This window comes from Maylandia zebra, linkage group LG1 (assembly GCF_041146795.1).
Source record: "Maylandia zebra isolate NMK-2024a linkage group LG1, Mzebra_GT3a, whole genome shotgun sequence".
Taxonomy (NCBI): domain Eukaryota; kingdom Metazoa; phylum Chordata; class Actinopteri; order Cichliformes; family Cichlidae; genus Maylandia; species Maylandia zebra.
The window spans coordinates 6,312,184-6,325,533 of NC_135167.1; the positions used below are offsets into that span (position 1 = coordinate 6,312,184).

At 39.4% G+C, this 13,350-nt stretch overlaps 1 protein-coding gene across 5 annotated transcripts in view; it reads left to right on the forward strand.

Moving 5' to 3' along the window:
* The first annotated feature begins 4,184 nt into the window (after nt 1-4,184).
* Nucleotides 4,185-13,350, forward strand: part of cep89 (centrosomal protein 89) — a 60,354-nt gene continuing 51,188 nt past the window's right edge. For 2 of the 5 annotated variants that reach the window (XM_076890034.1, XM_076890019.1), the window contains exons 1-8: nt 4,359-4,580; nt 5,070-5,176; nt 5,713-5,859; nt 6,061-6,253; nt 8,628-8,691; nt 9,740-9,835; nt 10,608-10,856; nt 11,411-11,553. In XM_076890034.1, coding sequence (XP_076746149.1) covers nt 4,539-4,580; nt 5,070-5,176; nt 5,713-5,859; nt 6,061-6,253; nt 8,628-8,691; nt 9,740-9,835; nt 10,608-10,856; nt 11,411-11,553 — 1,041 coding nt within the window. In that variant the 5' untranslated portion in view covers nt 4,359-4,538. Of the gene's footprint in view, nt 4,243-4,358; nt 4,581-5,069; nt 5,177-5,712; nt 5,860-6,060; nt 6,254-8,627; nt 8,692-9,739; nt 9,836-10,607; nt 10,857-11,410; nt 11,554-13,350 lie in introns of those variants that run through there. The other 3 variants (XM_024804603.2, XM_076890086.1, XM_076890075.1) reach the window with 3 other exon arrangements.

Genomic DNA, 13,350 nt, shown 5'->3' on the forward strand with positions numbered 1-13,350 from the left:
TGGTTAAATTTTATTCACAGATTTTCTTCATCTCTGTGATTTTAGTTCCAACATAGCCCTGGAAAGATAAAATTCTCTCCAGCTTTATGTTAATCAGAAAAGTAGATATTGCAGGAACCAATGTGTTGACTTTAGTCACTATTTGTCTACATTTCCTAAGGCAAAGTTGTTTTGTTTGCTTTTTTTAAACTAAGAAGCAGAACAAAACAAAGATTACACTTTTTCCCCATTTATTACAATAACTCTGTTTTTCATGTTGGAAAGTAATAAAAAGGTTAAAATTATACTTATACAATGCTTTTCTAAAGCTGTTCCTTTATGCTTCAAATGACAAAAAACAGGCTAAAGATCTGACTCACACATAGCTGTATTTTATTGAGGAACGTCTCAGTTATTTAATGGCTTTATGGTTGTCTTCTGTATTTGGTTTTGTGTTGATTGGGTGGATTTTATAGTTTGACGTATTTCCTATTGGTGAGGAACTGTAAAGATTGCAATTGGGATACCTATAAACGTAGCCACTGTTATAATATAGTAGATAAATAGTTTGGGAATTTAGACAGAACAAACACAGCAGGCCTTCAGATAGGCGGCTAATACAGGTGGGAGAATGACGTTTTATTTACTTATTCCTACTTGAAAAAAGCCCTGGGCCCTATTTCAGGAAGCCGGTTTAGTGCAAACTTTGAGTAAGTATACCCTGAGTTAACGAAAACTCTGGGTTTTCGGTTTCACAAAGCGAGTTTAGATTAATCCTGAGTGAGTTACTATGACGACACACTCCGTGAAGCTAACCTGCCCCCTAGCAGGTTTACTTCAACTAACCCTGACTTTCTCCGCCTCTTTGTCGGAAACCTGACTGTAGGAAGTGTCAGACATGGCGTGCTCCTTCCTTGAAGAGCCAGTAGATGTTGAAGCCCAAATTCTCCGCAGAGCTCTCCGCCGGGAGAGAGTGATTAGAGCGCGTTCGGACATTTTATCATTTCCTGATGATTTCCTGTGTGAACGTTACAGCACAATCTATAATTTATTTGAATAACACCCTCAGGCCTAATATTGCTCATGTGACACATCGCGGACATTCTCTCAGTTCTGTACATATTATTTGTATTGCACTTCGGTTTTTTGCAAACGGGAGCTTTCTGTATAATATTGGTGACGCTGAGCACGTTTCCAAGGCTACCGTCTGTCGGGCAGTCAGGAATGTTACAGTTGCACTGAAACGTCTCCTGTACTCGTTTGTGGTGTTCCCCGGTCATAGACCCACAAGATTCATCAAAGAGGGATGCCACAAAATTGCAGGTATCAGGATGAACAAAACTTAATTCATGATGTGGTGATATTTGAACTACTACTTAAATTTTACATTTATTCTCACGGTTCCCAGGCGTGATTGGCTGTATAGATGGCACTCACATTCCAATCATTGCTCCTTCAGTAAATGAAGGAGACTATGTGAACAGGAAGTCTTTCCACAGCATTAATGTGCAGGTACATAGTTCCCTGTAGCATTTCAAACTAACAAATTATTTCATTATAGTAATGGATGCTAATTTGTGTTCTCTGCACTGTGAAGATCATATGTGATGCTGCCAACATTATCACAAATGTGGAAGCCAACTGCTCAGCCTCTGTGAGTGGTGGTGGTGGACGACCTCCACCTGTTTTTCGGGCCTCCGCTTTTTTTTCTATTGGCTATAACGGGTCACATTTGAGCACACAGAGTAAGCAAATATGTACTTGTAATGTGCTCAGATAATTTCAATAAGTGCTTACAGAGGGGAAATTAATGTAGCCTCTAACTGCAATTGGTTTACAAACAGACCAAGCACTATGGCTCATAATACAATTACACCTTACCTGTTTGGACTATATTTTTATATTTCATTTTTACTTGCTGCCAGGAACGTTTGGGGCCTGTTGGGTTGCACCTGCGCTCACATCACATCACAAAATAAAATGTATGAAATAAAAAATAAAATAAAATGTAATAAAATAACGTGTTAAATGGGTGGAAATCCCTAGATCAATGTTTAAATTAACACTCACGCATTGACTCTGTCGGCTATGTTTTGCCATGCATGCTCCCTTTCTTTTGCAGCTGTGGCTGTGTTACTTTTTTTCCGCGGAATTTGCATGTTATCGGCATATGCTGCCATCAGAATTTCGGCCTCAATCAGAATCAGAATCAGAATCAGAATACTTTATTGATCCCTGGGGGAAATTATTTTTTGTTACAGTGCTCCATTTTAAACCAACATTAAGACAAGACAGACAATACGCTAACTAAGAATAGTACAATATATACATATATATACATACATACATACATAAGTCACTTATAAATAAATATTTGGAAAAGAAACATGTGTAGTTGTAGCAGCAAACAGTGTGTTAAGTGGATGCGTTGTACAGGGAGATGGCCACAGGCAGGAATGATTTCCTGTGTCATTCAGTGGTGCTTTTCGGTAATCTCAGTCTCTCACTGAACGTGCTCCTGTGACTGACCAACATGTCATGGAGTGGGTGGGAGGTGTTATCCAACATTGTCTTTATCTTGGACAGCATCCGCCTCTCCGACACCACCTTGAGGGAGTCCAGCTCCATCCCCACAACATTGCTGGCCTTACGGATCAGTTTATTAAGTCTGTTGGCATCTGCGACCCTCAGCCTGCTCCCCCAGCATGCAACAGCATAGAGGATCGCACTGGCCACCACAGACTCATAGAAAATCCTCAGCATTTTCTGGCAGATGTTGAAGGACCTCAGTCGCCTCAAAAAATAGAGACGACTCTGGCCCTTCCTGTAAAGTGCTGTGGTGTTTTTAGCCCAGTCCAGTTTATTGTCAATGTGTACTCCAAGGTATTTATAGTCCTCCACAATGTCAACACTGACCCCCTGGATTGAAACAGGGGTCAAGTGTTTCCTGGTCTTCCTGAAGTCCACGATCAGTTCCTTGGTCTTTGCCACGTTGAGCTGCAGATGATTCTGCTCACACCACGTGACAAAGGAGTCGACCACAGCCCGGTACTCTGTCTCATCATCCCTGCTGATGCATCCAACCACCGCAGAGTCATCAGAAAACTTCTGAAGATGGCAGGTCTCTGTGCAGTGGCTGAAGTCTGTGGTGTAGAGGGTGAAGAGGAAGGGGGAGAGGACAGTCCCCTGTGGTGCCCCTGTGTTGCTAATCACCTTGTCAGACACACACTGTGGGAGACGTACATATTGTGGTCTTCCTGTCAGGTAATCAACAATCCAGGACACCAGAGAAGCATCCACCTGCATCGCTGCTAACTTATCACCCAGGAGGGTCGGCCTGATGGTGTTGAAAGCACTGGAAAAGTCAAAAAACATGACCCTCACAGTGCTCGCCGGCTGGTCCAGATGGGTGTAGACACGATTGAGCAGGTAGATGATGGCGTCCTCTGTTCCGAGACGAGGCTGATAAGCAAACTGAAGGGGATCCAGATGTGGTCTTACTATGGGTCGCAGCTGGTCCAGGATGAGCCTTTCCAGGGTCTTCATGATGTGGGAGGTCAGTGCCACGGGCCTGTAATCCTGGGGGCCACTGGGACGAGGCGTCTTTGGTACAGGGACGAGGCATGATGTCTTCCACATCACCGGGACCCTCTGCAGACTCAGACTCAGCATAAACAGTTTATGAAAGACTCCACACAGCTGGGGGGCACAGGCCTTGAGGACAAGGGGACTCACTCCGTCTGGTCCAGCAGACTTGCCTGAGTGAAGTCTCCTCATTTGCATCTCAACCTGGTATTGAGTGAAGGTGATGGGTGGGGGAGGGGTGTCAGGAATCTCACAGGAGGCAACATGTGAAGAGAGAGGCTGGCACAGTGGTGTGGCTCAAGCGCTGTAAAATACATTGACCGCGCCTTCTTTCCCTCCGTCTCCATGGTGACTCGCTTAATCTGTGCTCCACTAATCAGGGCTTTATGTATCCTCGTGTGCGCGTTTAACTTGGGGTTAAAGCAACTCCGCGTTGACTGAACTAATTGTTATCAGCCTTTCTGAAACCGAATATTCCGAGTTGGACAGTTCGGGGTTACTCAACCCTGAGTATCGTTTTTCACTCTGAGTTTTCTAAACCGGCTTCCTGAAATAGGGCCCTGTTCTTCAAATTAAAAGTCACCAGCAGTGAAAGAAGAAAAAGAAAAGTTTTTTCGGGGACAAACGGTGTTATTTAAATGGGCCAACATCGTCCCCTGTTGGCCAGGCTGCGAGTTGGTAAGCAAGTCGTTGCTAGGTGGATCAAAGCAGTCTCTGATTGGCTTTTGCCTTCAAACTTAGCCAATCAGCGTTACGTTTGGAGCACGGTTCCTTCTTGTTGTGAAGCGTCTAGATACAAGGAAACTGCAAGCAGCCATCCTTGTTGAATTTAGTTAGCTTACACATTTTCCTTTCTCGGCGAATTATAATTTCTGATTTAATTGTAAAACTGTTTTATTGAAAGAATACTTCGCAAAAGCATTAAATAACATTAACCTATATAGTAGACGGCAACTGTAAAACGTATTTCCAGTATGTTAAGATTTAGCTTTAGGAGGGAGAAAGACAAGGAGTTTGTAAGTTTCCATTCTTTTATGATAGATATTAACCTTTTGTAGTTTGTCTTATTATTTTTGTGTTTTTTAAGGCTTTACTTATGGTTAATTAATAATAGTAGGAGTTCTTTGTTTTCAAAAATACTGCCGCTAACTCTTGGTAATGAGTATTTAATTGGTGGTATTGCCTATTTTTTAAGCTAGAGTTTGTATAAATGGTGAATTGAGGGTTTTTTGTGCACTAGCGATTGCTCTAGCATTACTTAGTAAAATTTGAGGATAAATATTGGTGCTGTTGTGCCTTCATTACGCTCATCACTGGTCGTCAGGTGGTCATACTGTGATTCTGTAATAAATCCCTTTACCCTTCCCCTGCTGTTCACCCTGCACAACATCTGTGTTGTTTTGTTTTTGTTTGTCCCCCCCCCTCAATTTGGTGTCATCTTATATAAACCCTCCTGAAGCGTTGTGTCTGTATGTCCCTCTAACTCTTCTCTCTGTGTTGCGTAGAAGCATATAGCTCATGGTTTGATCCCTGCTGCCTCCATTGCTCCCAAACCAGCCGTACCTCGTACCCCTCCCCCTCGCAGCCCAAACCCTTCACCTGAGAGACCCAGGTACCTAACACTTTCTGTTTATCGCCCATAACCTCCAACAGCCTTTCATGTTTCATGTTTCTACTAAACTGTCATTTAATCCACACTTTCATGTTTGCTATGAGCTTGTTAGAGGCTGTTTATCGAAATGTTGATTATTTCCACCGTATTTGAGGTTATGTTCTGTCCTTCCGCAAGCTGGGCTTTATTTGTTTTTCTATCTGTTATTACAAAGAACGTTAACAAGCAAAATATCATGAGACTTTGTGTAGCAATAGATCATGTGTAAAGAAAAAAACATTAAATTTTAGTGCAGGTCCAAGTCATTTTAATTAAATTGAAAACTAGAGCACTGGCTTTGGTTAATGATCTGCTCTGCTTGTGCCGTTGTTGTTGTCATAAATGATGCATTTATTGATAATTGTCATCATCCAAACTCTATAAATAAAGTCAAAAATTGTAGAGTGACTTCAAATTTTCATGCGATGCTTTCCATGCATTTCATTTACTTTTCTGTTACACATAGTGTCTCATAAAGTATGTGTTTCTATCTACAGGTCAGCTTTAGCAGCAGCCATTTTATCATCCTCACTCACTGGACAGACATGGGCCATACCTCCTGCCCGGCTGATGTCTTTATCCGAGAGTGGTCAATCAGAATCCTTCACATCTGAGCCAAACATCAGCACAGCACTTTACACAAGGTAGCCATCATATGGGAAAGGCAACAGTATTATGTCAAGATTTGTGTCATCACCAGTGTGTCAGAAAAATAAAATTCATTTTCTCTGGCAGGAGTTTTAAGAGAAAAAAACTGTTCATAAAAGTGGCTGTATTAGTTTGTGCCTCTACTAAGATACATCTAATTGTCTTCTGCTGTTATCTTACATGCTTAACTTCCTCAGAGACAGATGGTCAGAAGATTTGGTTAGCCGGCCACGTCTGTCCTCTCCTGACCAGTCAGAGGGGGAGTTGGAAGACAAGGAACAGGAAGTGGTGGATGAAGAGGATGGGGAGGAACATGTCTACCACACTCTGGACCGAAGGCAGAATTCTTCACTCACCGAATCTGTCTATGCTCTGCCACTAAAAACTAAGGTGAGGAGCTGCAGAAAGAGCTTGTATTATGTGCATGAAGGTTTCTCAGTAGATTGTTCCATGCTTCTAATACAGATCGCATAAAATACCTGTAAGAGGTGATTAGTGGTTATAAGACTAGAGGCTAAATGGGTGGCTGTGTATTTATTAGGTGTAACCCTAATAGTGGCATGTGTTACATTTAGGTGAGGCAGTTCCAGGTGTCTCTTCCAGAAGACAAGAACTCTCAGAATAACTTTAATCTTGATTCATCCTAAAATGGGAAACTTCTCGGTTCCAGAGCATCTAATCAGAATAAGTTCAGCCACCGCTGAGAATATTTGCAGAGCTAAATATGTCTGTGTAATAAAAAAAAAAGCCATCATCAGATGTCATGATTCACTATGGCAACAGGTTAAATAGAGCAGAGCCTCCATTTTAACGCAGAGTAGTTATGAATATGTGTGCCAATGCAAAATATGACATTTATCTTTAAATGGTGAGTGATGAAAGAAATAAGTAAGCTTTATTTTTATTTATTATTTTGGTTATTTTGTTGATTACTCATTCATATTTTTCTAAAGATGATCAAACTAAAATCCAGCCGATATCTCTACATATATTACAATAATTATTTCGATATATTTATTCATCAGTTATCTGACGTCTGTCTTAATCTGTAACAGCTGAATAAGAGTTCTTAGATTGGATTTATTTATTTATTTATTTATTTTTTACATGCAAATTTTGCCCAATTTTCCCAGCTCTGTAATTTGGAAATGTTTAAATATTTCAACATTAAGTGTTGTCAAAACACATTTAAACAATCTTCAAAATGTATCCAAAACCTCACTTTAAACTCCATTTAGTTCACCTTCAGGATCACTACAGTCATTCTCACTGAGACATTTATAAATCTCCAACATGATGCCAATTATGACAGCAATTTTCAGTCTTGGCTGGTCACCATGTAACAGTTGACTGGTAATTACTTATTATTTTGTGCATCTAAAGGGTCAGCCCATGAGGTTTATTTAATGGGAGGTTGGAGTGTTGGCATGTATTTAATGAGTGTTACTACTCCTAAATAGGTTTTCCTTGAGTCTGTGGTATTTTGGTATTGTAATCCCAGTCTGATCCAGTAGGAGGCACAGTTGTACTCAGAATCGATACTTTGTTTCTTTTTAATGCTGTGCTATGGTTGTCACTAAAACTATCAGCTGTGATTCAGCTCAGTAGCCATATATACGGACTTGGCTTATAGCATCTGCAGATATCCTTTCAGTTTTTCTTAGTAAATGTTGGTGGTTTTTTTGTTTTTGTTTCCTTCTATCAAACAGTTTTCTCTGTTGTACATTTGGCATTTAATTTATGTATCTACATGGTTAAATCCTGAATCCCCCCTTTTTTCTCCACTACAAAATGTTACCGTGTTTGTCTGTGGTGCTCTTACAATCCAGGTGGTGAGTTCTTGCACTTCTGCAAATTGCCTGAAAATTGCCTTAAAAAGCTGTTATTGTGATTTATGGTAGTCACTGATCACAGTACATTAGTAATGGGAAGTTTTTCACAGTCTTGGTTTATCTGCACACAGTTAATTCTATTCTGTGGTGTACAGTTTATCTGTAAAATTGCCTTGTGAGTTCTCTTCTTAATTCGGTCCGTGGCACTATGCCAAATGTCTCCTTTTATAGATCCCTGAGAAAATGTTATATTATGTTGTTGTTCTTCTACTTGGATAGCTAACCTGTAAAGGTCCCAATGGTCTCTCCCTGTCAACTATCTTTCCAGGCTATGGCAGTGTCTGAATCTCTCAGTTATGACAGCCACAAGTCAAAGTGATATAGGACATCATGGATCTATTGTGTCATAATCTAAGGCCAACAGACCTAGTATGGTGACTCATATGATATAGTAGTTTTACACAATGGTGTACCACCTCTAGGTCCAAAAAAACATCAGCCCGAACCCACATAAATCTACAGGATGGTCTTCACTTTCTGCTTTTTTTATGACTCAGGGTGAGAGTAAAGGTCACTGTGAGGACATTGTGCTTGTTTCTAAATATAGAAATGCAGTATATTTTTTTCCATCAACAATTGTGGAATTTATTGAATTTTTATCATGGTTGAGGTGTTAAAAATAAATTGTCTTCCAATTTTTCCTCATAATTCTGTTTCAGCTATATGTCTTCTCTACACTGAACTGACAAATGTAATTCATTCATGTTGTTTTGTAGGCTCTTTCAAACGGTACAATTTAATAAATACACTGATAAGATATTATCGGATACGTTTTGGCAAAGACCATAAATAAACTCCTCCAGGCTGCAGGGATTTATATATTTGTTTGAAAAGACTTACTATACTGACTCCCTCTTTATTTATTTTGACAGTCTGTCTTCAAGTCCTCTACACCCCTGCCAACTCAGACTTCTGGCAGAAGAGAGTCTTCACCAGGTACTGATTTTACAATAATGACAGATGGGTTAACATATTTCATAAGGAGAAGAACATCGTAGTAGTAGTAATAATGATAATGATAATACGAAGGACAATGCTCATGAAAGAATTGATCTGTGGTAAAAATTGACCTATGTATTTAAAATATGGCCTGTATATTGTAGAGCCCACTGAAAAAGATCAGAAATCAGCACTGATTTCCAGTTAGCTTTCTTCTAGTACATTTTCACACATCCAACACATAAATGCTTGAAAATAAAACTGTGTGTATTTTTATAAACAGATTTTTGTATATAGGTAGCAAATAGCAAACGCACATGCCCACAAATTTCAAACATTTTAGCTGATATAAAACAGCTGGTTGTGATCACTGATGTGAAAGACAGGTGGTAACATTGACAGTAATAGGTCTATCGAGTAATTGGAATGACTCTAATTATGAACAGCAAATCTGAAAATCTCTCCAACAACATGTAACTAAACATAAAGTTCTGTTATTGCTTTTGTGTATTGTTGGTGCTCTTCCAAAACAACGTGTAATAGAAATTCAAGACTATTGGCTTTTGGAGTCTTTTCTATGAAAAGCACTAGTAAAACAATTAAAGCCATGCAACCTGATATTAAAATCTTCTCCATCACATAGCCAAATTACCGGTACACCACACTCTTGACTCTATGTTAGAAAAGTACAGCTCTTATTCAACTGACATTTAGTTTCATAACAGCCATAAGGTAACCTCATATCATTAGAGCTAAATGGAAAGCCTCGTTAGAATTGTTATTAGCAGTGCTACCCTCAGGCTTTTGGTGGTGGTAAATTAAACTGTTCTGTCTGTTCCTAAAATGCTCCTACCTTAATAACTAAAGTGCAGACATAATATCTGTCTGATTCGCAAGGTAACACTTTCAGGCTTTGCAGAAATTACATTTTTACATAACCATTAGCTGATTGTGGTAAAAAGGGATTTTACTATAATAAAACCCTTAGAAATCAGCGCTCCTCTCGGTTTTGAATTCATTCAATGAATTTGTTCACATCACACAGATTTCACTGAGGAGACCAGTGGCCAATCCCCAGAACCCAAAGAGAAGAAAATGTCTGTGAGGAAGACTCTTGAAAATTGGAAAGATGATGTTCCAAGTAGGTGTAAATACTAAAGTAGCCTGTGTGTGTCTGCTTGGCATTTTTACATATAGATTTTTAATTTAAAAATTAATAAATGTATGTATATTAAGCATTAAAGGGTCACCCCACTGTTTGCCTTTCTCTTCATGTCCTGTAATCTACCCAATAAAGGGTGAAGGCATTCCAATATCTGTAAGTTAACATGTTAATGTTAATATTAACTGTAAAAAAAATATCAGAGTAAAAACAAACCATTCAATTGGTCAGGTGAAATAAACATGTTAACAATGAAATATTTTAAGTTGCATGCATTTTATGTATGTATATTTAACATAGTATTGTAGATAATGTTCTATAATGATATTTGTGGTCATCAGTGCACATTGTGTTCTGATAAATGGCTTTAGCAGAACTCGATGTGAAATGCAACATGCCATGTAAAAGTACTATTTCTTCTCTACATCATTCTCTCCATGACATTGCTGTTTTGTTGTTTTTTTTATTCATGTAACAAGAGTTCCCACCTCAAATGAGAAATGTATTTTGAAATGGTTATAGCAGGCTGCCTGCTGCCTAGATGCCTAGATATGTTACTAGATAAATGATAGTAACATAACTCATATAGTTATGTTACAGTTTTAGGATTTTTTTCTGTTTGTGTCCATGTTTTCTATCTCTGCTGTAACAAAAAGCAGCACTAAATTTGTATTTTCAATACAGTACATACTTTCTGTTCATTTATACATTTTATTCTATTTTTGAAAAGTATTTTTGTTGCCTGTTTCAGCAACACCGACCATTTTCACTGCTGGTCACCCCAGGCAAGCAAGCCAAGCCAAAAGCCCCAAAGACCTCCGTGAGCTTCCTCCAGAACCCAGCAATACATACAGTGAACTGCGGAAGAAGGTAGTGAGGGACCGTCGGGAAAAGAACACAAGGATGGTAGACAAAGAAAAGCTACTAGAGGAGAGACTGCAGCGCCTGGAACGGGAGATTAGTGACAGCAAAGCCTTCTCAAACCAGAGGTCCTCTGCAGGTAGAGTAGAGGAACCGCTGGAGAGATACTGTACAGAGGAACAATGTGGAGAAATTGAATGAAGGGAAGTAGGGAAAGTATATAGAAGTAACAGTGGAAGTAAAACAGATGCAAATGAGGCAGAAAGGAAAAGTAAGCAGAGAGTTACAGCGGATGGAGGAATTTACAAGTGTCAAAAGAGGGAGCTGGAGATAGTGCTAAGGGTAGAAATGGCACTGATCGTTGGACTCCACAGCATGTCCTCAGCATGAAGAGAAGAAGAGGGAGTAATGAAAAGAAACATGAAAGCACTTTGCTGATCTTTAGGCAGACCACATGTACTGTAGAGTCAAAACCCATGTTGAGGAATGACCTGAATGGGCTGTGTTGCATTGTAGTGTTGCATAGTTGCACACTCCTGAAAGATACTAATTATTGTCCTGATTTTGTAAAAATCACAAGCCCTCACATTTCACATTTTTTGCTTTAATTCAATGCTTTGGCATGTGGAAACTGGCTTAAAACTACTTATTAATCTGGAAAATTATTTGTAACCTGATATGCTTTGTTTGCAGGCAGCCAAGCAGAGCTGCAGAATTTGAGGCAACATGCTCAGGAGCTGGTTGATGAAAACGATGCCCTCAAACTGACAGTTCACCGTCTGAATGTGGAGCTGAGCCACTACCAGGCGCGGTTCAGACCACTGTCCAAAGAAGAGGTATAACAAGCTCAAGACATGAATATGACAAGAGACTACTTCAGTGAAGGATAAGGGGCTAATTGAGAATTAATGAACTATAGGTATTTCTAAAAAAAAAATATATATGGGTCAGTTTAAACTTTTCATGAATAAGATGCAATGCAACCTCAGGGTTTGCTTGAAAGAAATTTGAGAAATTGTATTGTGAATATTACCAATCAGCTCAGTTACGAACAGCTGTTCCTATTAGGGAGTTGTACAGAGAAAAAAATTCAGTCTGTCTCACTCCTACCTTACCAAATTTAACTTAAATCAGGTATATGTGTTTGTTGGGTCTGTGTTTCCACAAGCCCCGCTGGTTTAGAGACTTATTCATCATGAAGAAAACAAGACAGTCAGCGATCGATCGATTTACTTTCAAGGGAGGCCTCATTGTTATCTGCCACAAAATGACCCCTTTTATTGGGAAAACAGTTCATATAATACACATCACAGCAAAAGCACCACCCACGTAAAACCCCCAAATGGTTACAACGACAAGGCACTATGCGTGTGTATGTGTAAACATCTGTATGCATGTGAGAATGTGTGTGTGTGTGTGGCCTCCTGCTGACCAAAAGGGTCATAAAAGCAGGAAGCAACATCACAAGAAACAGATCTTCCAGATAGGATGTATCTGCAAAAAAACACTACATCCCCCCCAGAACCTCGAGAGGTTGGGGAGGGGGATAAAAGAATTCCTTTCTTAACAGAGTTAAAACAATGTAGAGATGGTAAGCATAAAAATGACAACATTAACAATTCACTCTAACAGTGTTCTCCTGTATTATCTTCATTTACTCTTAGACTTATTTTCTTAGATTCTGTAGAAAATCTAATGGCAGTACATCTCCTTATTTTCAAAGCTTCATAACTGAGCTTTTAAGATACACATCCACCTTTGATCCAAAACCCTGCTGAGTGAAGTAAGGTTTTATTTTTGTCAGTCCTTCCCTCTGATTTGTTGAACCAAAAGAGTTTTTTGTTACTGTCTGTGGCGGTCTCTCTGGTACAGTCTGTCCAGATTATTGTAGGTTTAGCGCTGCAGGAGAAAGCCAGCCTTTGGTTTTAATCATGACTACCTCATGCTGTGTTTTCACACCAGGGGATCTCCTGCTCTCATCACTGCCTCTGTGGCTGCATGTCTCTGCAAAGGCTCATTACTAACAAGTGAAGTGTGGCTGGAAAGAAAGAGATAAAGGAAAATGCATTTTACAGTGAAGTAACACAGTTATAAGAGATTGGATGAGTCATAATCAGTTTAATTGGTTCAGTTAAAAGGATCTGCTTCCATATTAAATTATCTATAGCAAACCTTGAGTGGGTCTCCTCTTTTTTGCTGTAGGAGGCATTTTGCTGGTAAGTTAGAAGTTCATAGGATCAGTACAGATCAATACAAAGTTGCTCTGATTGATTATCTTTATCCTATAACATGTCCTAACTGATGAGTGTTCTTCCAGCAAGACATTGCCACCATTCAAAGGGCATGAGGTAACACTCAATGATTTGATGTGTATGAGCCAAATGAACACCTAAATTAAATTTTAGAGTGTCATGGAAACAGGTCCATCTTTAAAACACCAAATAAAGGGACATCTTTGGAAGAATGGTGTTCCATTCCTCTATTGGAGCAGCTTAGCTCTTAGTCAGAGTAACTACTCTTGTGTAGTTATTGATGCTACACTAGATTCCAACACTCTATTGGCCCATTTTGATATATTCAACTTATCCATGTAAAGGACTAAACTGTAGTGATGGGATAAAAGCCCAACTTCA